The sequence below is a fragment of the Atractosteus spatula genome, chromosome 2 (assembly GCF_055471065.1).
Source record: "Atractosteus spatula isolate fAtrSpa1 chromosome 2, fAtrSpa1.hap1, whole genome shotgun sequence".
NCBI classification, from domain to species: domain Eukaryota; kingdom Metazoa; phylum Chordata; class Actinopteri; order Semionotiformes; family Lepisosteidae; genus Atractosteus; species Atractosteus spatula.
In genome coordinates, this window is record NC_142707.1 from 19,166,779 (window position 1) to 19,193,092 (window position 26,314).

Sequence of the window (26,314 nt, forward strand, 5' to 3'; positions counted from 1 at the left end):
CATCACACTTATGGTTGTCATGACTTGACTGTTACCTATAATTGATGAGCTCTGTTTGGTTGTAACACACTGCCAGGTTGGAAATGGCTTGGTTATGAACACCCTAGATGGCTATGCAGTGACATGTTTCTAATATACCAATGGCATAAAGGTTTTATTCTCTTGGTTAGTGGAGCGTATTGGCTTCATTTTTGTTTTCTTATTCTTGATTTTCATCAAGCTTGACATTCAACACATCTAACTACTTCATCACCTACAATATGTCCAGTGAACTCTCTCTGATTTACTAATAATACAACAGTCAAAGTCACTCAAGTGTGTCACAGTCAGTCATGAATTTGACATTATTTTCCTAAAAGTTTCAAGTAGGTTTTGTGAGTTATGAGGAGTGCAAGACATTCTTAGTCTGAAAGAAGTATGAAACTATAATCTTTTATTCACTTCATGAGGTCAACAGTTTCCTTGATATTTGCAGTAGTGTGTAGTATAACGTAACAGTCAATTTATGAAATACAACTTCACCAGAAGATACTAAATATTAGATTTTCTAGCAGACATAGTATAGATGTGGGGTAAAAGGTAGTGGGTTTGTTAATATAAAGCACATATTAGTAAGGGTTAGTAAAAATGTGTGAGCAAAGATGTTGGAGCAGTATTCAAAGTGTGGACCAAAAGAAAGATATGAGTATGGAAGAATCAATGTATGTATGGATCACAGAACATATGGTAAATACAGATATTTGTTTTTGTCCATAACTGTTTTAGCCACCTGACAACCAAAGTTTAACAACTAGAACAGAAAAGGTTCAGTTCACAGCAAATGGGGCAAATTAATACCCACCACATGCCTACATTTGGTCCTAAAGAAGTATTTTAAAATTAGAAGTGAAAGCCTTTGTTTCTTAAACTATTGTTCATTTATTTGTTCATTACTACAGAACTTTACGAACTTCATCTGAAAGTGGTCAAACTTTAAATAAGTTCATGTTCAGCTGTTGAACATGCACTACTGAGATAATAATTATGGACCTGGAGATTCCCTAAAAGGTTGTCAGCGTAAATAGTGTATTCCTAACACATCACATTTTCTCTCTCTGTTTTCAGTGAAGTCTGGAGCCTCCAAACTCATTGTTCTTTCATACAGTACTGAAACTGGGTTTGTCTGGAAATTTTTTGCTTTTCCAAGCACTGCTTTGTACCTAAGCTATGACGCAGGTTCAAAGCATCTCCATTAAAATGATTCAAGCTTTCATGGGCATGTTTTTTTTAACCCAGATGATTCTAGTTCATCCAGGTGCCCAAACCAAACAGAAGACTTGACAACCCCCTTCTTAAGAATCACAGTATGTTCACTCAACCTGAAAGCCTGAAAGTGACTTGTGATTGTCTCTTAATAGGAATTGCATTTACAGAAGATATACAGTACAGTATTGGTACATTTTGGTGTTGTACCATACTGAGAATGACACCTTCAACTCAAGCTCTGCTAGCTATGAAGGAAAGTAATATGAGAACATGTTTTTTTTCTGATTATTGGGAGCTAAGTTTGCCTCATTAACAAATTTAGTTTGAAAGCTTGAATTTTCAGTTTGGTAGTACAGAAATGAAGGGCTTGCACTGAACTACATGTTCACGGTTAGCCTCTTATGATAATTACCTGATGACACATTAACAGTGGAGTGTCATAAAAATATGTTTTCTACCCAGATAATTTCATTTGTTTGCTATCGGCTTCTGTTTTTATTCTATTTGGTTTTAATGTCCATATACAATTTCACAGAAATATGTCAGTACAAAGTACATTTATAAAATACTTCTCAATTAGAGGGAAATAGGCTAGAAGTATGTTAATGCTGCACACATTCAGTGTAAAAGGCAGATTCTGAAGAGACTTAAATAGGAAATGTCACATGCCCTCACATGGTCATGGTAAAACTGACCCCAGGGTCAGAGGTCTGATGTTTTTAGGTGGTTTGCCTCCCACAGACCAATAGATGACTGCTCTTTGTTGTGGTAGAAGCTGAAACGGAGTAGAGATACTCTTCCAAGAGATTTGTCTTGACACAGCAAAGAATTTCCCTTTTCTTCTTTTTATGTTAGACTACAAAAAAAAAGGGTCTGACATGGATAAAAACCGTATAATTTTTAAAACAGCACCATCGTATCATAAAATATTTTATATTTTCACAATGTTGTAAATAATTTATTTTGTCCAGGAAACTTGGAATGTGTGGCTTTCTGGTCATCAATCAATGAATCTTGTGAAATGAATCTACAAAACAATGAAATTACACACCCATGAGTTGCACTTTTATTACCATTGTTACCATGTACAATACATTTTATGCTTAGGTCTTTTTTATTGTTTAATTCCAGGTTTCATCAGTTTGTAAAGAGGTTCACCAGGACAGCCATTTCTGTGTTTGCAAAGGAACAAGTAATAGGTTTATTCCATGCTGAAAAATAGAAGAAAGAAAACACAACGTTTCGGCCGTGGAGCCTACTTCAGGTGTGATGTGAAGAAGGTTCCACGGCATCACACCTGAAGAAGGCTCCATGGCTGAAACGTTGTGTTTTCTTTCTTGTTTTTTTCAGCATGGAATAAACCTATTACATGTTCCTTTGCAGCCTACGCATGCTGACGCAGCTACCCACCATTTCTGTGTTTGCTTTTTAAGATGTAGCTTGTAAGTTGCTTTTACCATTTCTTTTATTTTATATCCCATCTCTCCTCTAATAATAATCCTTAAATATGATCATATGATTTATTTTATATTTATTTTGTTGTCTTCTGTTTTTATAACTATTCTGATGTCTGTTTTTGTTTGTCTTGGGCTGGACTGCTGTAACACATCATTTTCCCTACGGGATTAATAAAGTCTTATCTATCTTAAATTATATAGTGCCTTATAAATTAATAATATTAATGTACTTTAAAATATAAAAAATGCACATGGAACAATTAAATACAGTTGAATAACACAACAAGTCCTAGAAAACAAAGCAAATAGAAATCACAAAGCAATCATGAAAAGAACTGTTTGGAAAAAGTAAGTTTTTAAGTTAGACAAGCATCCCATGTGGCTGAATCTATTATTTCTTTGGGATAATGGTCCAGAGCATTGGAGCAACAAAAGCCACTGTCAACTACAGTACAGATTGCAAATTGTGGAAACATAATGAACTAGAATCAACTGAGCTCAGGTCACATGGTGGGGAGTAAACAAAAGGTTATCAAATGAAATATTTAGTGACTAAAAGATAGAAATAATTTAAATAAATACAGCTGTATTAATTTAACACATCTTTAACACCTGAATATGTGCTTAATTAATAAACCATGCATTAAAACAGTCATTAACTACTTGTAACAGTCATGCACAGAAATTAGGTAAATTAATGAAGCGGACCAATAGAAACAACTAGCCACATATCAAATAAAACCACTGACTTATGTATCAGATTTTGAAGAAGTGAGCCCAAGGACAAAATTCTTCAGAAGAGATAACATAAGGAGGAGTTCCTATGATATGGGTTTACCTTTGTGCAAAATGTACCCATGAGGGCAAATAGCTGTCTCTCTGTGTTTAGGTTAGATTAAGGCTGAGGTTTATTTGTAATGAAAAGGATGCCAGGGCACAAGACTTAATGTGGTTACAGATGGCATCATGCAACTATGTCACTCAACCACTTATGTATTACAGTACAATGGCATGATAACTAGCGTAAGGGTAAGAGGGTAAGAGGGTTATGTGTAAAAATAAATTAAAAGACCACAAGACAAAACAACAAAATTTATGACTACATTCTCTGTGTGATCTCTCCATATTTTATCATGTAGTCTGATAAGCAAAGTGGAAAACTCATTTCTGCAGAAACCCTCTTATATACTGTAGATTATTGACAGAATCAGGTGCGCAGTCTCACAGGCACATTCATCACCTACAGTAACAACCTGCAGTACATCACATCATCACAATGGAAGGATCACTTCAAGGTGCTGTACAAGTGCCAAATCAAAGTTGTTCAAAATCTATTGAAGTACTGATCAGAAATGGCTCACGGATTACAGAATGTATTCTGACAGAGGAAGTAGAACAAGAGATAAAGGAGCTGAGAAGGAATAAAACACCTGTACAGATGGAATAACAACAGAGATGTTGAAAGGAGGAGCAGTAATGGTATTGAGGATAATACCATGGATGGACTGATTAAAAAGATAAATGGCAATGAGATCCTGGATGGCTGCGGCAAAGGAATCATACTCATAAAAGCAGACATGAGATAAGATAGAATGCAGGAACTACAGAACAATAACACTGCTGAGTATCCCTGATAAAATATATACCATATATAATTCAGAAAAAAAAAATTAAAAAGTGTAAAAGAAGCAATAGGCAAGGCATAAGCAGCACTTTGACTTGAAAGAGGTACAATCGATAAAACAGTCACTTAACTGAGTGATACAGAGGGTGATAGATATGGAGGGCAGTATACCAATTTGATGGTCTTTCCACAAATTCTCTATGAATAGGAGACATGGTCCATTCTTCTAAAAATAATTTTGAAAATTGCTGTAGGATATATAATGACATTAAATATGAAAGCACGTGAGCGAGTTCTGCATTTTCTTAATCACAAATACACAAAGAATTGTAAGATTGAATCCTGTAAGATGGTGGTTTCTAGATGAGTTTTGTCTGGTCTTCTGCCACAGCACTTTGAAGGACAAGTCACAAGAATATTTAAAGAATGTCTGAAATATTCCCTTTATTCCTTACTACAGTGGTTCCAGGTGGGAACTGCTTGGAATGTCAGGGGGCAGACAAGTTGGACTCCTCACAATGCTCTAAATTTGGTAATCAATACATCCTATGGCCATGGACTACTTTAGCAAGTAGTTGGAGTCGCTGTTAGTGGGCAGTTATTTGTGTGAGTATGGGGACTGTTGCTAGTAGCTTATTCCACTAGCTTATGTTCTACATAAATAGAGAAGTCATCCCCCTTGTGATTATTCTGAGTCAAAGTGTTTTTATTCTGAGGCAAAGTTCAATTTGTCCTACCAAAAACCCTTAAGTTCTATAGGAAAGTTGGACACAAAACAAATAGCATTTAGTACAAGATGTAGTGTGCTGTTTTACATTGGATAGAGAGGGATTTCTCTTCTTACTCTCAATGCAGAGGGAAAAAAATCTCAATGCAACAGACGAGTGACTGTTTTGACATCATCAGTGTGCTGCAGCCAGAATTGAACTGTGTATCATTCATTTTCTCACCCATTTAATATGACTGTGCTTTAACAACTCTTTCTATCACTGCAACATGAATTCGTGATTATAACTTCTGTTATTGTATATCATTCCTGAACATGTGTTAGTTCATGAATAATAAGTCCTTGAATATACAGCTCTTTTGTAAAATGTACTTATAACATAAAGAAGTGTTTGGTTAATTTTTAAAGCAAGTGAAAACTCATAAGTTTACAATAGCATAGACTGCATATCTTCACAGATCATGAACATTTCCTGCTCTAATTTTCTAATTTACCAGTAAGATCTGTATGTCTGCTTTTATGGGTTCAGATATTCAGTCTCCACATTCATCTTGTCCCTGAGATTCAGGATCCTTGTAAAGCCATCTGATTGGCCTAAAAAGAAGTTTGGCCAGTTGAAAACAAAATCCATTTACCACCGGGGTCAAATATCAAACCTCTTTTCTGGCACTGGAGGGGCAGGCTCTTCTTCCTCTGGAAGAGGGCAGTCTGGTTCTTCAGTGGAGGTCTCCTGCTTGGGCAGTGCCTTACTCTTTTTGCTGACTGTGGCATATAATGCATGAAGATTCTCGCCACCCTCTTCAGGAAATTTTTCAAGTTCTATATCAGACATCACATTCACAGTGATCTGATTTAAATCCTGAAGAGGTGGGAGGCAATTGGATTCTCTCAGATCCTCAACAGTATGGTAATCTGGGTCTTCTGACTCCTCCCAGAAGGAGGAACGTGATGGGCTATGTGACTCCATTAATGTTCTGTTAAGTGATGGGCAATCAGACTCTATGAGTCTGGAAGCAGCTTCTTTCACTTCAGCAATGTTTTCATAGGGTTGGTCCAGATAATCTCTAGGAAGCCCTGAACTGTAGTTGAAGCTCGAGCTGTGGTTCTTGAAAAAATGACAAATTTGGTCATTGGATAAAAGAGCTTCTTGATTTTTTTCACTGTTTGCTGATGGGCTGTTATGAAGACTGGCAGGTTCTTGTAGGACAGCAGAAAGGTTCTGTTTTTCTAGATGTATCCCAGAAACATTCAAACTTGTATCTGTATAATTTTTAAGTGTCCCTTCTATTTTATCCCTTCTGTCATTGGATAGTTGGCCTTTTCCAATAGAGATGCTGTCAGAAGTTTGTGTAAATTCCTTATGAAGACTTATTATGGTAGCTGTTTCAAGACTTACATCCATTTCAATGGAATTCCTTTGAGATGCTGAGATTTGCTTTACTGCAGTATCACTACAGTTAAATATTTCTTCAATTCCAAAATCAATAGGTTTCCTCTGGTTTGTGATTCTAGGAGTTTTATCTCCAAAAGAAAACAAAAACAACAAAAGGTTATCAGAAGCAGAACATTGACAATTGATTTTTGTGTGAAGCACAAAGAAAAATATTAATTTATTGATATATTTTATGCTGCAAGTTCTGTTAATTCCCGACACATCTGTGCTTTTTATATTTCCTACATGTTTGTGTATTTTGTTCAAACCCTTCTATGATGGATTTTACACAGATTTATACAAGTTGTATTATTATGTCATATTGTTAGTAGATTTATTTTCCTTTTACTGTGCCTTAAATTTCCTTTTATTTTGCCACGTACAGGTGATATAAATCCTGTATTTTCAATTGACAGTAAATGAACATAAGGAAAACTGTAAAAAAACAAATACAAGTAATAATACAGTTGACAAGTCTGGTCTATATATTCTTTTAACGTACTAATATTATTTATTATCAGTAACCATTGTAACATTTTTAATGTAACAGGGGGAAATGCTTTATTTTTATACTTGAAAATGAAAGCTCAATGTCAGAAACGAAACCTTTGCAGCATGTTTCAACATGTTCAGCCTCTGATGTTCTACAGTAGGCTGTGTTTTGTTCATCCATCTGGCAAGTGGTTAAAATTTGATTTAATCCAGAGTCTTATTTAGAGGTAAATATCTTGCAGTTGCCTTTGCTGTTTTATTCTTTCACTCATAACTCTAGACAAACCTCTAGCCATTTTTTGAGAAATATGGAGAGTGAACATTTCATACTTTTCAAAAACTTGCATTATTGCTATTGATGTTAATTTTTTACCATTTCTATGAGATCTAAGATCTGGAACTTTTATTTAAACAAACTACATAGATTAGAATAACTGCTGAGAATTTAGTGCTAAAATTATTGGCAACATGTTTTGCTACCTACTGTATGAGTGCCAAGTGTTTAATTAGCTTCAGAGCTGAAATCTTGTACAGATAAGTGCAAAGATGTCACAGTGACATCTCTTATGTAATAAGAGATCATTGAAGGAATTCATAATAACAGTAGCAGTTTGAGCTAACAAAAGGGATAAATCACAGCTGAACTGCTGATAAACTAATTGTAAAAAGACACAATGGGGACTGTTTAATTATTAGTTAATTGGTTAAGGTTTTAGGAATGCACATTGTTACAAGGGTTTTGTGTGTGCAGACTTTGGGGCTTGAACTTGAATTGTATTGCCATATGTAACCGGTGAAGTACTGGTGCAATGGAATTCTTACTTACAGAAAGTCTCTCAATTGTTAAAAAAAGTGTAAAAAGTGCAGACAGTGCATCAAGACAATATACAAACAAACAGTAGACAATGTGCAAGTAAACAAGTAAACAGTTCGAATGTAAACAGTGCAGACATGTAAACATTGACTGGAGATGTGCAATAAATACAATTCCAATGAGGTACAGAAGATGATGTAGGTGTGGTCCGAGGGGCATGGCGAAATGTGTTTGCTAATCCCACTGCTTGTGAGTAGAAGCTTATGAACTTAACACACTTTGCTGTTATAACTTTTTGCTATTATGCTATTTGTTGGAATAAAGTTCTTGCACCTTGCCTCCTTTTGTTTAACAAATCTGTTAACAGAAACATGTTCTTATGGCCATCAACAAATTAAGGACCCTTTAAATCTGTATGTGGCTTGTGTATTTAAAGGAGTGTGGTGGTCAACTTTTGTTTCATGGAAATCAGGCTGCTCATTTTGCAGGGCCAGTATGAAAAGCATTTGTCTTTCTGTACTAGTCCTCTTTAGATTACATGCCAATAAAAACAACTCGGGTAGGATTACATTTTATTTGAAAAACAAGAGTGATGTACTGTAAGCTACGTACAAGTCATTGGATTTGAGGTATGTGATCATCCATGCTTATTCAGCAGAGAAACACTTACCCTACAATCTGTGACAGGAGTCTAGTTGTTTCTTAAAGGCTCTAAACCACCCTCCTATACTTGTATAATTAAAAATAATGACAACTATATAATATTTTTCATATAATATTATGAAAAAGCATGATGAATGGGATAACTGTTTTTTTGTATTTGTGCCCATATCTACTAAGATAGTAGTTTTTGAATCAGAAGAGGACATTTGGCTTGTCTTTCCTGTTTCGCTCTTCACAACATCATCCTTCAGTACAAGACCCTTATCACTGTGGAATAACTATGAGCAAGTGGATGTTCAAACAAATTCTTCAGTTGACTGCATTGCTCTTTGTTTTGTGTTAGAAGGATACATAGTGATTTGCCTTTTCTTGTGTCTCTAATAAAATGATCCTCTCATTTTAACCTTTTTCTAGATCAGAGTTAATGTAGTAATTTAATTCATAGCCTGGGACCATAACTTATGAGCAATTATCAAAGTAACCCTTCAAGGGAAACATGGGAATGTAGTCATATAACAATCAATCCTTCTACCTTTCTCATCGTCCATAATTCTCTTGAGGTCTGGATTTATTCTGGATCCTGAATCTTCAAGCTTGATCTGTGGAACACAATAGTACATTAAATCTTCACTTTCCCAAACCGAACATGCTATTTGGTATTTTTTAGAATGAGTTAAGGATCAGCTATACTGGAAGAATTTAGATGAGTTAATTAAATAATAAAGAGAAGGAGCTGAAATAAAACACGTTACAATACTTTTGAATCAGACTAGTTTGATGATTGTTTATTTCTTACTCTAATATGGCTAGCCTAGCACTACCCTCAACATGCCAAAGTCACTTACATGTATTTTGTCATATTCAATAGTGGTAAACAACAAACAAAAGAGCTATTGCAGCAGAGTTTTTACAGATACTGTAAACTTTCATCTCACTTTCTAGGGTCACGTCTGTATTCGCTGAATAATCATGTCAACCCTAACTGCTACCAAAATTGATTAAGTTTAAGTCCTAATAGAGGGAATTTGCAAATTGACATCTAGGCCCTTTAGGGTTCAATATAAACTGAACTTACCACTCTAACCAGCTGAGAAGATGGCATTTCAGTTCTGGTGGTGTCCTTCAACTCAAAAGATTGCCTGAAAGCAGGAAGAAGACTGTCATATGTAAGTGATGTCTGTTGTTTGATTCATTACAAAATATACATTGCCATTACCCATGTGTTTTTCAGTATACAGTAAAGTGCTGTCTTAAAATAAATGCAGTCAATAATTAAATACTTTATACTTTATGGAACAAGTAATAGGTTTATTCCATGCTGAAAAGAGCAGAGAGAAAACACAATGTTACAGCTGTGAAGCTCCACAGCCCAAACATTGTGTTTTTTCTCTTCTCTTTTCAGCATGGAATAAACCTATTACTTGTTTCTTTGCAGACTATGGATGCTGACGCAGCTACCCACCTGAACCACTTTATACTTTATGTTTTATATAGTAAAAGGAATGCAAAATTGTTTACATACAGGGTAAATCCCACTCCATCCAGTACTGAAGTGCAGCATTCACCTGCATTCACCAGATGTTGTGCCAGTCTTTATATTCCAGAAGTTACTCTACACAGACTGCGGGGAGGGGTTTAGTAACTGAGCAATTAAGGGGGGGCATTTTAGGAAGTCCAAACTGTAGAAGACCAGAGTGAAGTTTAACCAGGCACCAAGGCACTTATTCTTATTGTATGAACAGTGCCAGGGGATCTTCAATGACATACAGTCATTGAAGATCCTGGACATACAGTTTTCCATTGCATTTGGCACACTGCATATTGCACTATTTGGACATAATGTATTGCATAAACTCTGGATATGTAGCAGTTCTATTTTTTTAAATTAAATTTTTATTGTACTATTATTATGTAACTTTATTCTGTAACATTTAATTTTGTGATTTTTATTTTTATTTCCCCCTGGTGAGCTCGCAGAAAAAACATTTTAATTGCTAGCAATTATTGCTGCATGCTGTATTGTTGTGCATTTCATATATAAACTTTGATTGATTGATTGATCAAGTCATCAGGATCTTAATTTATAGTCAAATGCAAAGGACAGCATATTGTACCTGGTCATTATGTTCGTGTATTGGTTTGGAAATTGTGACCCAGAGGTAAGAGTGTCACCTAATGGTTCACCAGCACCACTTGTAGAAGAAACTTTATTTCTTTAGAGCACTGGTTCCCAACATGTGGTCCAAGACTATAAGAGGTCCCGCTCCTGACAAGCGTGGAGTGGTGGCACTGTGGCTAAGGATCTGCGCCTGTGGCTGGAAGGTTGCTGGTTCAAATCCTGCGGCTAGCAGAGGAATCCTACTCTGTTGGGCCCCTGAGCAAGGCCCTTAACCCCAGCTGCTCCAGGGGTGCCGTATAAATGGCTGACCCTGCGCTCTGACCCCAAGCTTCTCTCTCCCTGTCTGTGTGTCTCATGGAGAGCAAGCTGGGGTATGCGAAAAGACAAATTCCTAATGCAAGAAATTGTATAGGGCTAATAAAGTGATCTGATCTGATCTGAGGTGACTGAACGTGTCTACTGTAAGTCAGAATCCCCCTTAAAAGGAAAAATACTCTTGCTCTGCAGAACTCTGGTTGGGCTCGATTGGCCACCAAGGAGCACTGTTCGCAACAGAACTGTGGTGGGGACAGACGAGCAGCTGGCCCTGTCCTATTAATGCATTGCCTGTTCGTGGGGAACGTGGTGCTAAATTGTTCACAGATGACCTAATTTTAGACCAGGGGTTCGAACACAGCAGAGCAGCCACCCCACTGTGATCTATTGAAAGTCAGCTCTCAATCCAAGCTGGGAACATGAGCTGGGTTTAGACCTTTGTCAGGGTTTGTACAGGTTAGTTTTACCCTATTGATAATGTATTGTTTAGTAGGGATCCTGTTCAGCATGAAAGAACCACAGATTCAGTCATCTGGGGTACAGGTACTGTATGTGTATGGCTGAGGAGCTAATGGAGCAAAGAACCATCTATGAGAAAAACTGAACAGTGCAGTCTTCTCAGAAAGGGGACCACCAGTACATCTTGGAGCCTGGAGGGATCCAATCCATCAGCAAGATAGTGACAAGATGCAAGGTCGTGACAGACCATTCAAATGTGCAGTGGTAAGGTGGTACACTGATTCAGAACTACATTTTGTGGCTCGTGGGTTGGCCATCACCACATATAAATATAGTACATTAATGCACATTCACTGATGTAGCTATATGAAACAGATTTGTTCAAGAAAGAATAAGAACTTCACATCATTTAAGGTGTGTACAGTACAATTTTTTTCTTTGAAGATACCTTTATAGTATTGTTTTTAGTATTCACTGATATTGTTGCATACAAATGTGTAGGTTATGTTATATATGGTATAGGAATAAGAATAATTTCTTACACTTATACAGTATAGGTAATTGGGATTCCCCCCATCACCAATGTATAACACCCACCTTCTACGGCAGCCAAATTGCACCAGTACACTCAACACACATCAGCTATTAGTGGGCAGGATTGGTATAGGGCAGGGGGAAATTTGGCCAGGAAACCAGAGTTAACACCCTTACTTTTTTGAGAGACACTCTGGGATTTTTAATTACCACTGAAAGTCAGCACCTTGATTTTATATCTCATCTAAAGGACAGCATCTTTATTACCATATAGTGTCCCCATTGGGACATTCCCTATTTGTTCCACTATTATCTGTTCCAGCAGCAACCTTAGCTCATCTCCCATCCAGGTACAGGCCAGCCTCACACCTGCTCAGCTTCAGCAGTTTCCCACTTTTGAGCTGCAGGGTGATATAGCTACTGGCTAGAAATATATTGTCTTTCTTCTTTTCTGAAGATGTTTAATTTAGATTAAACCTACTGCTTTGCAATTTAGATTTGGTGTAATAGGGTGGTTACCGTACTGTGGCAGATCTAAATTATAGTAATTCACAAATAGATTGTTATTAATTTCATACACTTATATGTTAGTTTATTTTGTTAGTTTCTCAGTACAGTTTTGAAGTGTGATGTCCATGTTCCCTGAAATTGTTCCAGGGTAAAGAAATATCGATTGACAATTTTTTCTATCTGTTTAGCAGAGTAATATGTAACAATTAAGAATACTGGTATGATGAAATCAAACTTTTTTAAATGGAACAATTTTAAAAATGTTAATTAAAAAAGTCTAATAAGAACATCATTAGTTAAATTTCACTTTTCACTTTTTAGTCACTGAGATCCCCTCTGGAATGAAAAACAGAATTCTCTGGTTACAGTACTGGTTCTGTCCAAAAATTGTGTTGCCTTGATGCATGTCCTCTTCTTCCCAGCAGAGGCCACTCTAACCACACTCTTATTCCTGTCTAACACCACACCCACTGATTTATAGATCAATGATCTCACCAAGCAGATAGACATTGTAAAAAGCATGTACAGTAGCACATCAGTTAAACCACAGTATGACTTCTACAAGTAATACAACAGTGTGAACAGCTACCCATGATGAAAGGGTAGTTCTTTGTGTTGTATAGGTAACTTTCAGAAACAAACCATGCAGCTATTTTAATTCAGCTAAATATCTAATCCATATAAGCTGAAACTCATAGACACTTGCAAACATTGCATTAGTAACCCTGAATTGCTACTACTGATGTAAAATTAGTTTTGTGGATATCACTGTGCTTGAATTCAAAACAATTGAAGAACTTAAGGGTGATATTTGATCCTGTCTTGACCTTTGATTCTAATGTAAAGAATATTGTAATAACTGGATTCTTTTATCTCAGAAATATTGCCAGACTACATCCTACAGTATGTTGCCTTCAGCTGCACCAGAAAGGCTGGTCTTTTCTTTTACTAGAATTGGTTACTGTAACACCCACGTTCAGTGGTATCTCAATATACACTGAATAAAACTGCAATATGTCCAGAATTCGACAGCAAGAATATCGACCACGTTGCATACACGTCTTCACATTACGCCTGTCTTGGAGTCTTTGCACTGGCCTCCTATCATAATCTCCATGTATTGTCTGCTGCACCTCTAACTGCTTGTGTTACTTTTACAGACACTATATCAAATAATGTGTATAATTATTATCATTGTTTTTGTTGTTGGTCCTAATGGTATTACAATGGAGAAAATGGTAAAGTCTTTATTACCACCTGCTGGTAAATCTGTGCATAGCCATGAAAATAAAACTAAACCCTTTTTTAGAATCAAGTATCAAGTCTTTTGCTATCATAATGTTGTTAGCTTTCTGATTGACTTAGTGATTTTCGTGTGATTACAGATAAAATCTTATAAAAATAAATATAAAATCTTAAAATAAATATAAAATATAAAAGCAAAAGTAATTAATTTTGAAGATTCATCCACTATAGTACTACTTCTTCTATAAAATGGAGCAGTTTTAAGTCTAGCTTTCCTCTAACAAGACCTGAAGTATCTTTGGCAGAGATACTTCATATGGTACTGTACAGTAGGTGAACTTATGTTGGTACGTCAGTCACTAAGAATGCCTTATAAATAAACGATTTTATACAAAGAGTAATAAAAACAGGCACTAATTAAAAGTATTACATTTTTTAAAAGATCTAACAATTAAAAGATCTGCTATGACCTCGTTTCCCTTTGTGGGATAATATTTGTGTCTAATGAAGCACTTTTAACTGATTTATGTTTTTTCCTGTTAGGAAGTTGTTCCTTTTAAAATTCATGTGTTTTTAACAGGCCAGTAAGGCAGAACCCTGTGCAAAAGAGACTAAAGTAGCTTATTTACATTCATTTATATATTGGAATTATTATTTAACAGTGCTAATTGTTTTGATATTTACATTTTAACAAACAATACAAGTTTTTATGTCATTTTAGGTCAGCAAATTTGTTTTTTGCTGTTTGAAGGCTTTGACTAAAATGAATTGCTCCTATTTACTTATTAAGAAACATTTTCCTTGTTTTCACACAGTGGTGCTGAATTTTACACTTTAGGAAATCCTCGAGTATACAGTATGTGTTTAAAGTGCAACAAAGAGGAGGTAAATCTAAATTAAACTAATTTGTATTGCATTTTATGCTGAGTTATGCTGAATTACAAAAAGTGGTTCTCTGTGACTGGTGCTGGAGTGGAGTGTCCCTAAATCTGCTGTTCTGTGTTCCAGCTGGGCCCCTCAATCATTACTGCTAACCCATGCCTGTAATTGATGTACTTGTCTTTTTAGGTGATTTTGTTCTGTACTTGATCCTTGATTTCAAAATGCTTTTTTACAGTGGTGCTTAGGACTTAGGACATGCATAAACAGTATGTATGGTATATACAGTATAGTGGTTTTTACATTCTTTTATATGATGAATTTGGGATAAGATATGGCTGTGAGGACGTGTGTTCATTGTTTTACCTTCTTAAAGCTAAGTACACATGTTCTATGTTTATTTGTAGCTCTATGCTCTGTTGTGCTAAAATAAAAACTCTATTCAGGTTGTGACACTGCTGCCACTTAAGGATTTGACACATTCAGTTCTGAAAATAACTACATACACATAGTATTTATATATCTATAAGAGAGAGAGTTTTTACTAGGTCTAAAAAATCCAGTGTGTGATGGAACATATGTAATAAATAGAAATGGTGTCACTTCTGTAACCTGTCCTTTTTAGCTTTAAGTAGCCATTGGCACAATGGGTGAGAACAGGTGCCAAGATCCTTGCTAACTGTTTATAAAATAGAATTAACCAAGAACTGCATATTTTAAAATCATACCAGATTCCAAAAAATACCTTAGTTTGGGAAAATGTTAGGATCTTTTAGATGTAGGAATGCTTGAGAATGTAAATGTATCCTAAAGGTTTTCACTGAGTCTTCAGTGAGACTGAGTCACTGCTCTGTCTTATTTGGTACACTTTGCAGTTCAGCTTAAAAAAAGTTCTGTAGTGAACAAAATGGTTGAACATTTGAAAAATAAACAGAAAAGCTTACAGAAAAGGCAACAGTACAATCTGGTATGATGGGGAAAGCTTGAACTTGAACTTGCAGACAAGGAAAACATTAAAAAACATCCAGGCTGTGCAAAAAAACATAATTTGTAGAAATGTATTAACAGCTAATCATTTCAATATTAAAGAGAAAGTAAATTATTCAATTAAAGGATGGGTGAGGAATACTTTAGCCACATATGTATCACCTACAGTAGTGATAAAGTAAATTTTGTAAGCTTGCTTTTATGCAACACGGAAATACATTAAAAAAACTGAAGTTTGACAGACTATCCTATTCCATCCTACAATATAAAGAAATGCCCCTGCGAAGAAGAACTGTTTTGGATTTGTTTTGCAGCATGATAACAATCCTAAAGACAAAGCCAGACTCTTATAAATAGTGAGAAATAAAATATTGCAGTCAACATAAATCTGAATTTTCAAGCAAACATTGTTGATAAAAATTCCTCAAGCCATGTGACACTTTCTTTGAAGTCATGAGGTGAAATGAGACTTACGTTTAGTAATTTGAGGTAAAGAAAGAGAGAAGCCTGGTTGAAATGGCATATTTGAATGTTTAAACTAAAACGTGGAAGAATGACATGAAACAAACATGATGCTTTGATGCTGAATGTGCTTGTATGAGATTAAAGTGTGGCAAAGGTCACTGTACCCCAACTGCTTACATCACTATGCAGTTTGATTTTTTAAATGTTGTGTTTTGCTGCAATATAATTGCTTTTCCCCTCCTTAGCAAGAAGACTTTGTCATAATGGAGGAAAAATTCACTATAACATCTTACTGTGCTACGTACTAAAGAGATGTAATTAAGCTTCTTCTCCATCCAAAAGCTATGCAAAGACGCACCATAGTTTAAATAAGGCCTATGAACTTGCAGCCTCAGTTGTTTTGGGAGGACAGCCATTGACACTCACCTGCCACAGGTTGTGCAGAGGATGAGAAGGATGAGGAAGATAAAAAGGGCTGAGAAGGAAATGACTGTTAGTTCCTGGGGTAGATCCCTCACTGTGGCCCAGGGCTCCAGGCCTTCACCTACACGAGCCATGAGGGATGCCCCACTGATCAGCTGGAATCACACAACAGAAAACAAAAAAATCTGTCTCTGTGGAAAAAAAAAATGTGGAGAGTCTCAATATAACACATGTCTTTCTACAGTCCTCATCCCACATCTTCCCTCAACTCAGTTCAGTTTTTGACCAGAAACTTTTTTCTCACTTAATAGCTTTGTTGTGACTGAGCGGCCAATCAGGATGGCTTGTGAGAACTGATATCCTTTAGTTATGTTGCCTGTTTTGTCTGACTGCTTATCCTAAAGTTGGATGTATTTTGATTGTAACTCATACAGTATAATGTACTTTATGAACCAGGTGGTAAAGGAATTGTCTATTTAGTCATATGTCTAAACATGCAAATTAAATGTTCTTCAAGGCATAATAACACTTTTGATAGAAGACAAATGCAGGGTTGCTGGAAGCTTTAAAAACAGTTCTAGTATACTATTCTTTTAATCCATTCAAAACACTGTTTTTAACTTTCCTTCATCTGCTACATTGAAATCACAGTTTAGACTTATACATGGCAGACAGGATGTATGTGGAATCTGTGTGGTATTTTTGTGGTGCTACTCAAACTTGTATTTTTCTTACTTATTTGTAGAATGTCATTGTTTTTGTTTAATCCATAAATCTGTCAGGGGGTGGCAGTCTGTTTTTCTTGCTGGGTTTTTGGTTTGTTTGTCACTGGTTTTAAAGTCTGCTAAATTAAGCAAGTATTGAGGCTCTGAAAAACATCAGCTTGTCGTCTCAACGATTATAGGGAAATAAAACTGTTCCCTTTGAACAATTACTTCAATAGAAAGCCAGGATAAGCCTGGGAGATGGAAGACATTCTTGAATTTTTGACTGATGTGCTAAATGGGAAGAAACACAATATTTTTATGAGAGTAAAATGGAAAAGCAAGCAGAAACAAAATACCTTCATGCCCAAGTTATATTAATCTATCTGGAATTTCTAGTGAATGTCATTTTTCTATTTGAAGAATCAGAAGAAAATTGGAGGTTTACAGGTCTGGCTGAGGCGAAGGAGCTCACTTCCTGTTACAGACATGAACGGTGACAATTCAGAGCCACAGTGTGACACTGACAGAAAGGAAAATGGCTCTTTCACAATTTGTAACCCCCTTTGCTCCACCTATGACCACATCAAGCCCACAGTCTGTGCAGACATCTAATCGGAAAATCTTTGTTCTCATTTTGTGACAGGCCTGCAAGCAGCGTTCACCTAGCACCAAAAGAGAACTGAACAAGCAGTAAAGGTTCTCTTTTGCTGTCATATCTATGTAATGAAACAAAAAAGATTCAAGTGAGGAAGCATATTAATTTTTATTATGGAAAAGAGAAGAGTATTATAATGAAGGAGGTGGTGATATTCAGTGATAGTTGATCCCTAGACTCATAACAGAAAGGTTAGGGGTTTAGGTCCCTACTGCTGATGCTGCTGTTGTATTGTTAAGTGAGGTTCTTTACCGCAGTTGCTCCTGCTGCTGGCTGGATAAGTAAGAATGAGCATTGCTGGGCGTAAAACCTGCAATAAATTGAAATCAATTCCAGGAGGGAATCACAATCTATTAGTCTGATTAATGCTACAGTAACAAAGATGGGCTCTGGTTTGATGAACTTGTCTTTAGCTGATTAAATACTTGTTAATTAATAATTTTGGTTAGGTTTTAACAATCAGGAAAAAGTCTCTGGAAAAGGTTCAGTATAAAGTTTACTACAACGGACAATGTCACAAACACATTATGATATGAACCATTAAAGAAATTGTATTTATTTTTCAAACCTGCAGGCATTTTAGCAACAATTATTGGCAAATAATTCCTAGGCAAATATATAAATAACACAGAAAGCAGGTAAGTGTAATTAATTATAGTACAAATTACTAGAAATTAATTCTACTTCTGCCATCGTCTGCATCCACAGAATCATAATCTTAACTTATTTTAGATTGAGGCGGATGGTAAAAATCAGAGAATACTAAATACTAGAAGATTTTCCTCTTTGGATTTGAATGTTATAGGGCCATCGCAGATTTTTAAGAAGTGAACTAATTTATTATGCTAGTACTTTTTAAAGTGCCAGTATACACTTTCAGCATTCTGTCATATAATTTGAAGCACTGCACTGCATAGCACACACATATTAAAAGATATTGACAGTGACATTGTTTGAAAGCTGAAAATGGAACATTGAATTGTGTATAGTGGTCCACATTATACCCACAGGATGTGTACAATTTGACCATAGCTCAGCATTCCTCTCTGTAACCAGACTATAGTTTACAAGATTAGTTACAGCAGGAACAAGAAATGAGTGTCAGATACTGGTTTTAGAAACTTGCACACAAACAACAGACAACCTATAGAGAAACTGTGTGACTTACATCAAAGATAACCTTAAAGCAACACTTACAATAGCATGTATAAGCGTTTTCTTCTGCTCTTTTTCCCAGAAATCTAAAATACATTTGTCTTGGTTCATACGTATCTGTATTCAATTTGCCTTGATGAGTAATTATTGCATTGTAAGACCTTGTTCATCACGCTAAAAAAAACAAACTATTGTTGCACTGGAATCAGTCCAGAGAAAACAGACCAGATACAGTACTATACATGTGTTAAAAGTGCTGAACATTTTTCATCTTGAATAGAAAAGACTATTTCAACTTTTCAAAATCCTCAAAGGTATTGACAACTCAAAAATCAACAATTCTATAACAAGCCACTTTCCTCATTCACAGATAAAAAAATAATATAGAAGTTTACTATGGTACAGTAAGCTAGAAGTTCCTCTCACTTCTTCCCCTTCACAAACTTTTTTCACAGAGCTTTTCACTGTTTTTTTCATGCTATTTTTTCCATTCTCTCTGTGTGATATACCTCACTGTTCTGAGCACCTCAATTCCCTTTTTTCATTTCTCCTATCTAAGGAGTAATCGTAAATGTGCGAGCGAGAGTCTAAAATAACTTAAGTCACCTTTTAATGTCATGCTATGTTTATCCTGAAGACAGCACATTTTAATTTAGCTTTACCACACATCATACTATTTTAGAAATTAACTAACTGGTTGGTTATAACATTACATTTAAATTGTAGACTTTAATTTTTTTAAAATCATTTAATCATTTATCATTTTTTTCATTTCATGTGTGTACCACTTTGGATTTGCACATTTTCAATCAATTTAGCAAACCTGTAGCAAACCACACCCTTGGACAGAACAAATGTGCAGGACCTTCAAAATATGTATTTGCCACACAATGTTTTTGTACACACTTAAAAACCACAGACAGACAACAATAGACATAGGACATCAGAAAATGAAGAGATTTAGATCTGAATGATAACACTGTAGGTCCACAGTTGGCTTATAAAAGGAACTGCTGTTGCAATAAAAGTCAAAGAGAACTAAGTCTACTAAGTGTAACCCCGGCGTCCTGGCCAAATTTCCCATTGGGCCTTACCAGTCATGGACTCCTAATAATCCCCATCTATGAATTGGCTTTATTACTCTGCTCTCCTCCTCACTGATACCTGATGTGTAGTGAGCGTTTTGGCGCACTATGGCTGCCGTCGCATCATCCACGTGGGGCTGCACATTGATGGTGGTGGAGGGGAGTCCCCATTACCTGTAAAGTGCTTTGAGTGGAGTGTCCAGAAAAGAGCTATATAAGTGTAAGCAATTATTATTATTATTATTATTATTATTATTATTATTATTATTAAACTCCACCCATTCCTATTGACACTTGGTCAATTGCACACCACTGCTTGAGGAATCCCAGCAACAGTAAACTAATGAAATAGCTCAGATATAAACCATCTTGTCATACTGACACCTTCTACTTTTCATGAGGAGGAACACTGGACAGACCTCATTAGAATCCTGTTTAACTAAAAGACTAAAAGTCTACTTATGAATTTTTTTGTTGCTGTTTACTGTATGTTGACACATAATTTATATTCCTGGACAATACAGGGCAGCCATAAAAATAAAACAACATTGGGGTGTATATTCAAAAGAACAATATTTAAATTGAGGGAGGTTATGTTAAAATTGCACTAGTAAGATCTCACTGAGAATACTGTGTTCAGTCTTGGTCACCAGCTTATAAAAAATAATGTTGCTCTTGAATCAGCCCAGAGAAGAGCAATTAGATACATTATGATTTAAGGATAATGTCCTACACTGACAAGCTGAAAGAATAGAACCTTTTTAAATACCTTTTGTATTTTTGAATACAAGTATACCTAATATAAGTATTTGGGTATCGATGAAGTCAACTCAGTGGACTCCAGAATTCACATTGAAACACAAGCCAGAGGGCACAAATGGAAACTACATGGAAGTGCATCCAATTATAAGAACTTGATACTTCCTTACCCCAAAAGTGGTGGACATACAGAAGAAGCTACCCAATCATGTTATTGAAGTCAATACCATTGCTTCTTTAAAGAACCTGTTGGATGAAATCCTTGGCTCAATTACAGTAGCTGCTATATACCAAAGGATCTAGATGGTCTTCCTCTAATTTGTAACTGTTCTTAAGCTGAGAGAGTAGTTTCACTTGCACACATATGTAACATGGCATTTCATTGATGAAATCTGCAGATGTGTTAGGTAGAAAAATCTCCAACAGCCAGTGAAAATGCCTTGATTTGGTATTATTACAGCTTTGCCTTTTCGCTTTTGTCTTTTAGTGTCTTTTTATTTGTTTATTGAAGAGTACATTCTCTTGATCGTGGATAACTTAGCCAGATTTGTCCAACTACTAATAAAGGCAGCACACACTGCTGATAAAATTGTCAATGACTTTGTTTTTACAAATCCCAGAGAGACTTCATTATGGTCAAGGGAGTATTGTAAGTCTGAAAACAAACTTTCCCATCTACTCTGGTATTACTGTAAGATTGACAGGTCAAGGACAACAACTTATTATCCAAAAGGAAATGTGTAGGGTGAGAGAATGAGCAGGACCCTGCTAAGTTGTCTGAAAAAACTACCAGAAGAGCAAAAGTGAAATTAGAAGGCATTCCTAAAAATAAGCTTTCTGCCTTTAATTTCACTTGTCAAGAGGCAACAGTTTTTCCTCTAGTCTACTACAGACAATTGATAAACCTACTTTCTAGATTCTTCTCTAATTTAGAATCCAGTTAATTAAACCATACTGACATGCAAAGGTGAAACAGCAAATGCAGGAGTGCTATGATTGTTCTTCAAGTCTTTTAAGATGTCCCCTGATCTGATTGGGCCTGGACTGCTGAAAACACTGTGGGAAGACAGTGTCTATGTTTTGGTAAACAGGAAATATGGAAGATCTGTGCAGATTTAAAGCAGAAGTCGGAAAAGGCTAAAACAAAGTGTTACATTTAACCCTCCTATTGCCTTGTGATTACCTGCCTGTTGAAAGCACCAAGTAGAAACAAAACAGTTAAAAGACACGAGGACTAGTGCGGAACTCAGGAGTTAAAGTACACAAACTCCTTTTCCCATTCACTATCGGAAGAATCTGCATGTGAGAAGCATGACTAATCATACAGGGGAAATAAAGCAGGTCCATTTCATCATCCAAGAAAAATCAAATAACGACAACAGCTTTCCACAAGCAGTTGCTGAAGAATTTGTCAACTAGTATATTCAGGAAAAAGAGGTTATCTGTCAACCCAGTACCCTACAATACAACACCATTAAATACATACAAGTAAATAATACAAGATTCACCAGTACTGTCCAACAAAACAATAACCTATTCTGTAAGAGGCAGTTATCAACAGTAGAACCAAACCAAAAATGATGTAAGCAAAATTGTCCAGTAATACTTGGAATTGTAATAAATATACTGTATATAGTTATGATAAGTACAATATTAAATGTTGTATAAGGGTAACTTCAAAGTGTTTATGGTCTTCTTAGATCTTGTTATACTCTTAATTCTTGTAAGTGATGAGAGATTTGTTTATTTATATTATGGGAGAGCTAAGGAAAATTAAATGCTTTACAGAAATGGCCAGCTGTTTCTATATGATGCAGGGGGAAAGTCTGAACTGCAACTCTGCAACTAGACTCAGTACAATTTTTCTTGTTTTAAGGTACTGTTTGTATTGGGTGAACACAACAGATATTAATGCAATACAATTTGTAATGTTTAGGATTTCATGTTGTGTTTCTTAAATGTCTGGGATTGATTACAGTATGTTGGGGAGAATGTAGGACCCTGTACATTTGTACAGAACTAATAGTATTACAACAGAAGAGAAAAGATCTGTCATACTCAGCTTTTATTATTTTCTATACATGAAACACATGAATCTTTAAAGTAGTATTTGAATTTAGTGCTTTTGAAAATATCGTCTGGTAAATTAGAAAGATTAAAATAAAACAATTAAAAATGACCGTAATGATAAAATTGAATGTGTCTTAAAGAAGAAACAGACTTCAGTCAGAAAAGCTTTCTATTTTTTAAACTTTGATTTCTTGTTAATGTTGTATGTTTTGGCTTCAAAATAACTGTTGTAAAGGATGGGTTGTGTTTGGTTATTCACATCTTCGGGTACATACGGAGTTAGCTGGCAGGTTGCTCTAAATACACAGGTTGAACTTCTTACTCTTATCTTTTTTACTTTTATTTTCTTTTTATATATCACAGTAATGCTCCATGTTGCGCAAAAATCTACAAACCCCATTTGTAATAAACACAAGACATAAAAACTAGTTTAAAGCAAAACAAAAACTAGCAAACCAAAAACAACTCTCTTCCTTCCACTCATTTTCAAATGAAAAAGGAAGATGAAACTTTCATTTTACAGTGAAGAGATTTTGAAGCACCATACTTCAATATTTTAGCTTACATGGCTGCACTGGACTGTGCATTAAAAAGAAAAATACTATTACTCTAAATCCGAGGTATACGTTAATATTGTTAATAGAATGTGTGAACATCAACAGAATAAGCTAACAATCACTACAAAAAAGAACAATTTACTTCTTGTTCATTCCATCAGCTTCTGACACTCACAGTGTGACCTTACAGTGCCTTCCTAATCAAATAAAGTAATACTTGATATTTAACTCAATTGATAAGGTTTCTGATTTAAAATATGTCTCTCCCTAAATAGTAAGGCATAACAACACAGCGATAGAACAGAAAACAGTGTGTAGCACTTACAGAGGAACTGTAGGTTCAAGCACCTTTGTGAAGTTCTAAAAGACTGCCTCAGGCTCCCATACAAATCCCACTGGTTTCATATAAAGATTTTCTTAGAACTCAAGGCCGAAGACACTGTTGGGTCTCAGCATGTCACTGTAGTCACTCTCTCAAGAGCCACCTCACTCCACTGTAGCTTCCTGCTCCACTGCTTGCCTGATCAGTCCTAGTTGTCGATCAGCAACCTTTGAACATGCAGTTACAGTTGTGAAAACACTTTGTTCAGGGGCCTGGTACTGTACTTCCTCATTCTCATACTATGACTGTGGAATGCAGGTAGACATAAATGAAGTGAAGAAACTTAATGTCTCTTTCTTCTTCATGTACAGTGCCTTTACAAAAATATTCACCTCCCTCCAGTGATGTCCCATTTTATTGCATTGCAAAAGATGTACAGTATGTATGCAAAATGTGGATGCTCAAAACTTTTCAACAACAGTTGAAAAGAAAGATCTTGTAAAGCACAATCAAGAACTGAACTACTGGTATGTTGATTCCAAACGTATCTGCCTCTTTGAGCCAATAGTTGGTAGAAGCACCTTTGACAACAATTACAGCTGCTAATTTGTTCAGGCTTTGTCAGGTTGGTTTGGAATTGTTGATGGATGGCAATTCTCAAGTCTTGCCACAGATTTTTTATTGGATTCAAACGTGGACTGGGCCACTCAAGAATACACACTGTACAGTATATCTTGTTATATGACTTTGTCCTTGCATTTACACCAAAAAGTTCTAACTTTTGGGTGATCACAAAACCTTTTCCCATAGAGCTTTTGTCTTGCCACTCTGTCATCTTTGGCTCACGGACATTTTCTTCCATCTCAGTTATTAAGCTATGTAGCCCTTTAAGAGTTGCCATTGGCCTCAATGTGGAATCCCTAAGTAGTTATCTGCTTGTCCAGCTATTCAGCTGTTCACTGCACTCAAAGGGATATTCAGTCTTTGAAAAATTCTTTACCCTTTATCCTGTCTCTGTGTCTCTATAACTTTAAATATTTCTCTATAACTGAAATATTTTGAAAGCTCCTTGGTCTTCATGGTTGAATCTTTACTTGAAATTCACTGAACTTAAATACCTTAAAGAGATGTGCGTTTGTATCCTGTAATCAAGTGAACCACAACTATTGCACAGAGATACAGAGTCCATTCAACTAATCGTGTCACCTGCCAAATTAATTTGTGTAACCCTCAATTTTAAAGAGGGTGAATACATATGCAATCAATATAGAAATATTCAATTTGGGCATTAAAGGTTTTGATTAAAAAGATTTGTTTTAAATTCACTTTAAATTGCCGTTGCCTGCAGAAAGGACTGCAGTAGCAATGAGAAGGTCAGCAGAGTAAAGGCCCCCATACATTGTCTCAAAAGGTGCCCTGTGTAGTCATCTCTGTTTTGTAGAATATGTTTTGTTTGATTTTTTATTTACTTTTGCTTATATGTTCAAAATAAAGCCAGCATCACCATTTAGATGTTTTATTTGTTGCAGTGCAGTTCATGTAGGAAACTCACTGACTTATTCTACAATGGGATCTTCCATAGAATAGAGATCCAATAGATTTAAAAGGAGGATAAAATTGAAAACATTTTTCATGGGGTGTTTAAAATTACATTTGTAAGAAGTAGATTCTGAATTCAGATCTTTTCAGTCACCATATGTTCAAATTCCTCCGTACTGTATCCCCTACTGTAGGTCCAGCAACAAACTTTATTTTGGTGTGGAATTAATAGTGGAACTAGGGGAATAGAAGAAAATTAATCACTGTAATCAAATTCGATTTTTACCCTAATACCCTATTAGGTACCCTAATTGATCAATCTTTTTCTGACAGGTAATGATAAGTGGTAATGGAAGGGTTTGGCATGCATAAAATAATTATTTACCATAGGCTGCGGCTGACACAGGGGAAGATCACATGAGATGCAGTTGAAATATTATTTGCATCATTATTTTTTTTTAATTGTTTTACCTGTAGCCATGAAACAACAAGAGTTGGCAATGTTTTCTGTGATGTTTGTGTATTCTAATTCAGTACCAAATGTTGGGGATTAAGCAAGAAGGACAGGTTGTGCCACTGAAACTAAAACATACCTGATATCCCACATCTCATTTAATCACATGACTGTGCAGAAATGTCACAACCCAGGACTGCTCTTCCCCTCCAAACAGTGTTGCTGCCTTAGATTAGGTAAAATGCAACAAGTGTTAAACCACTTCACATTTTGTATTTGTGCTGTATCTCTCTTTAGAATATGCAGGGGTTTTTCAAAACATCTACGGTATTTACATGTGTCAAGGCTGTCTAGTAATTTTTAACAAATGGGTTCCTTGACATCTGGAACAAACTCCTTAGCAATGCTCATACAACTGACAACATGGGATTCTTAAAGGCTTTAAAGGCTTGATAGGCCTTGAAAGGCTTACTAATTTTCTAGCAGCCAAAGAAGCAAAATGGCCTAAATTTCCAGTTCTCATTTACAATGTTGTTTATTCTTATAGATATTGGACCTTTCGCTGGAGATGTGAAGACCTTTTCATTGTTATTCTAGGAAGACATGAATATTCTGTTCTGT

General features: G+C 35.8%; 1 protein-coding gene across 2 annotated transcripts; it reads right to left on the minus strand.

The window, feature by feature from the left end:
* Positions 1 to 2,299: 2,299 nt before the first annotated feature.
* LOC148839394 (uncharacterized) lies at positions 2,300 to 24,254 on the minus strand. Of its 2 annotated transcripts, none has more exons than XM_088905350.1 (5): positions 23,704 to 24,254; positions 16,394 to 16,581; positions 9,530 to 9,593; positions 8,987 to 9,053; positions 2,300 to 6,574 (listed from the first exon to the last, which is right to left on the minus strand). In XM_088905350.1, the coding sequence occupies exons 2-5, from the start codon at positions 16,522 to 16,524 to the stop codon at positions 5,697 to 5,699; spliced, it is 1,140 nt and encodes a 379-aa protein (XP_088761476.1). In that variant the 5' UTR covers positions 16,525 to 16,581; positions 23,704 to 24,254; the 3' UTR covers positions 2,300 to 5,696. The 2 variants fall into 2 exon arrangements, with proteins under 2 accessions (XP_088761476.1, XP_088761485.1); XM_088905359.1 differs by having other exon boundaries at positions 16,394 to 16,545; positions 23,704 to 23,856.
* Between the last annotated feature and the right edge of the window lie 2,060 nt (positions 24,255 to 26,314).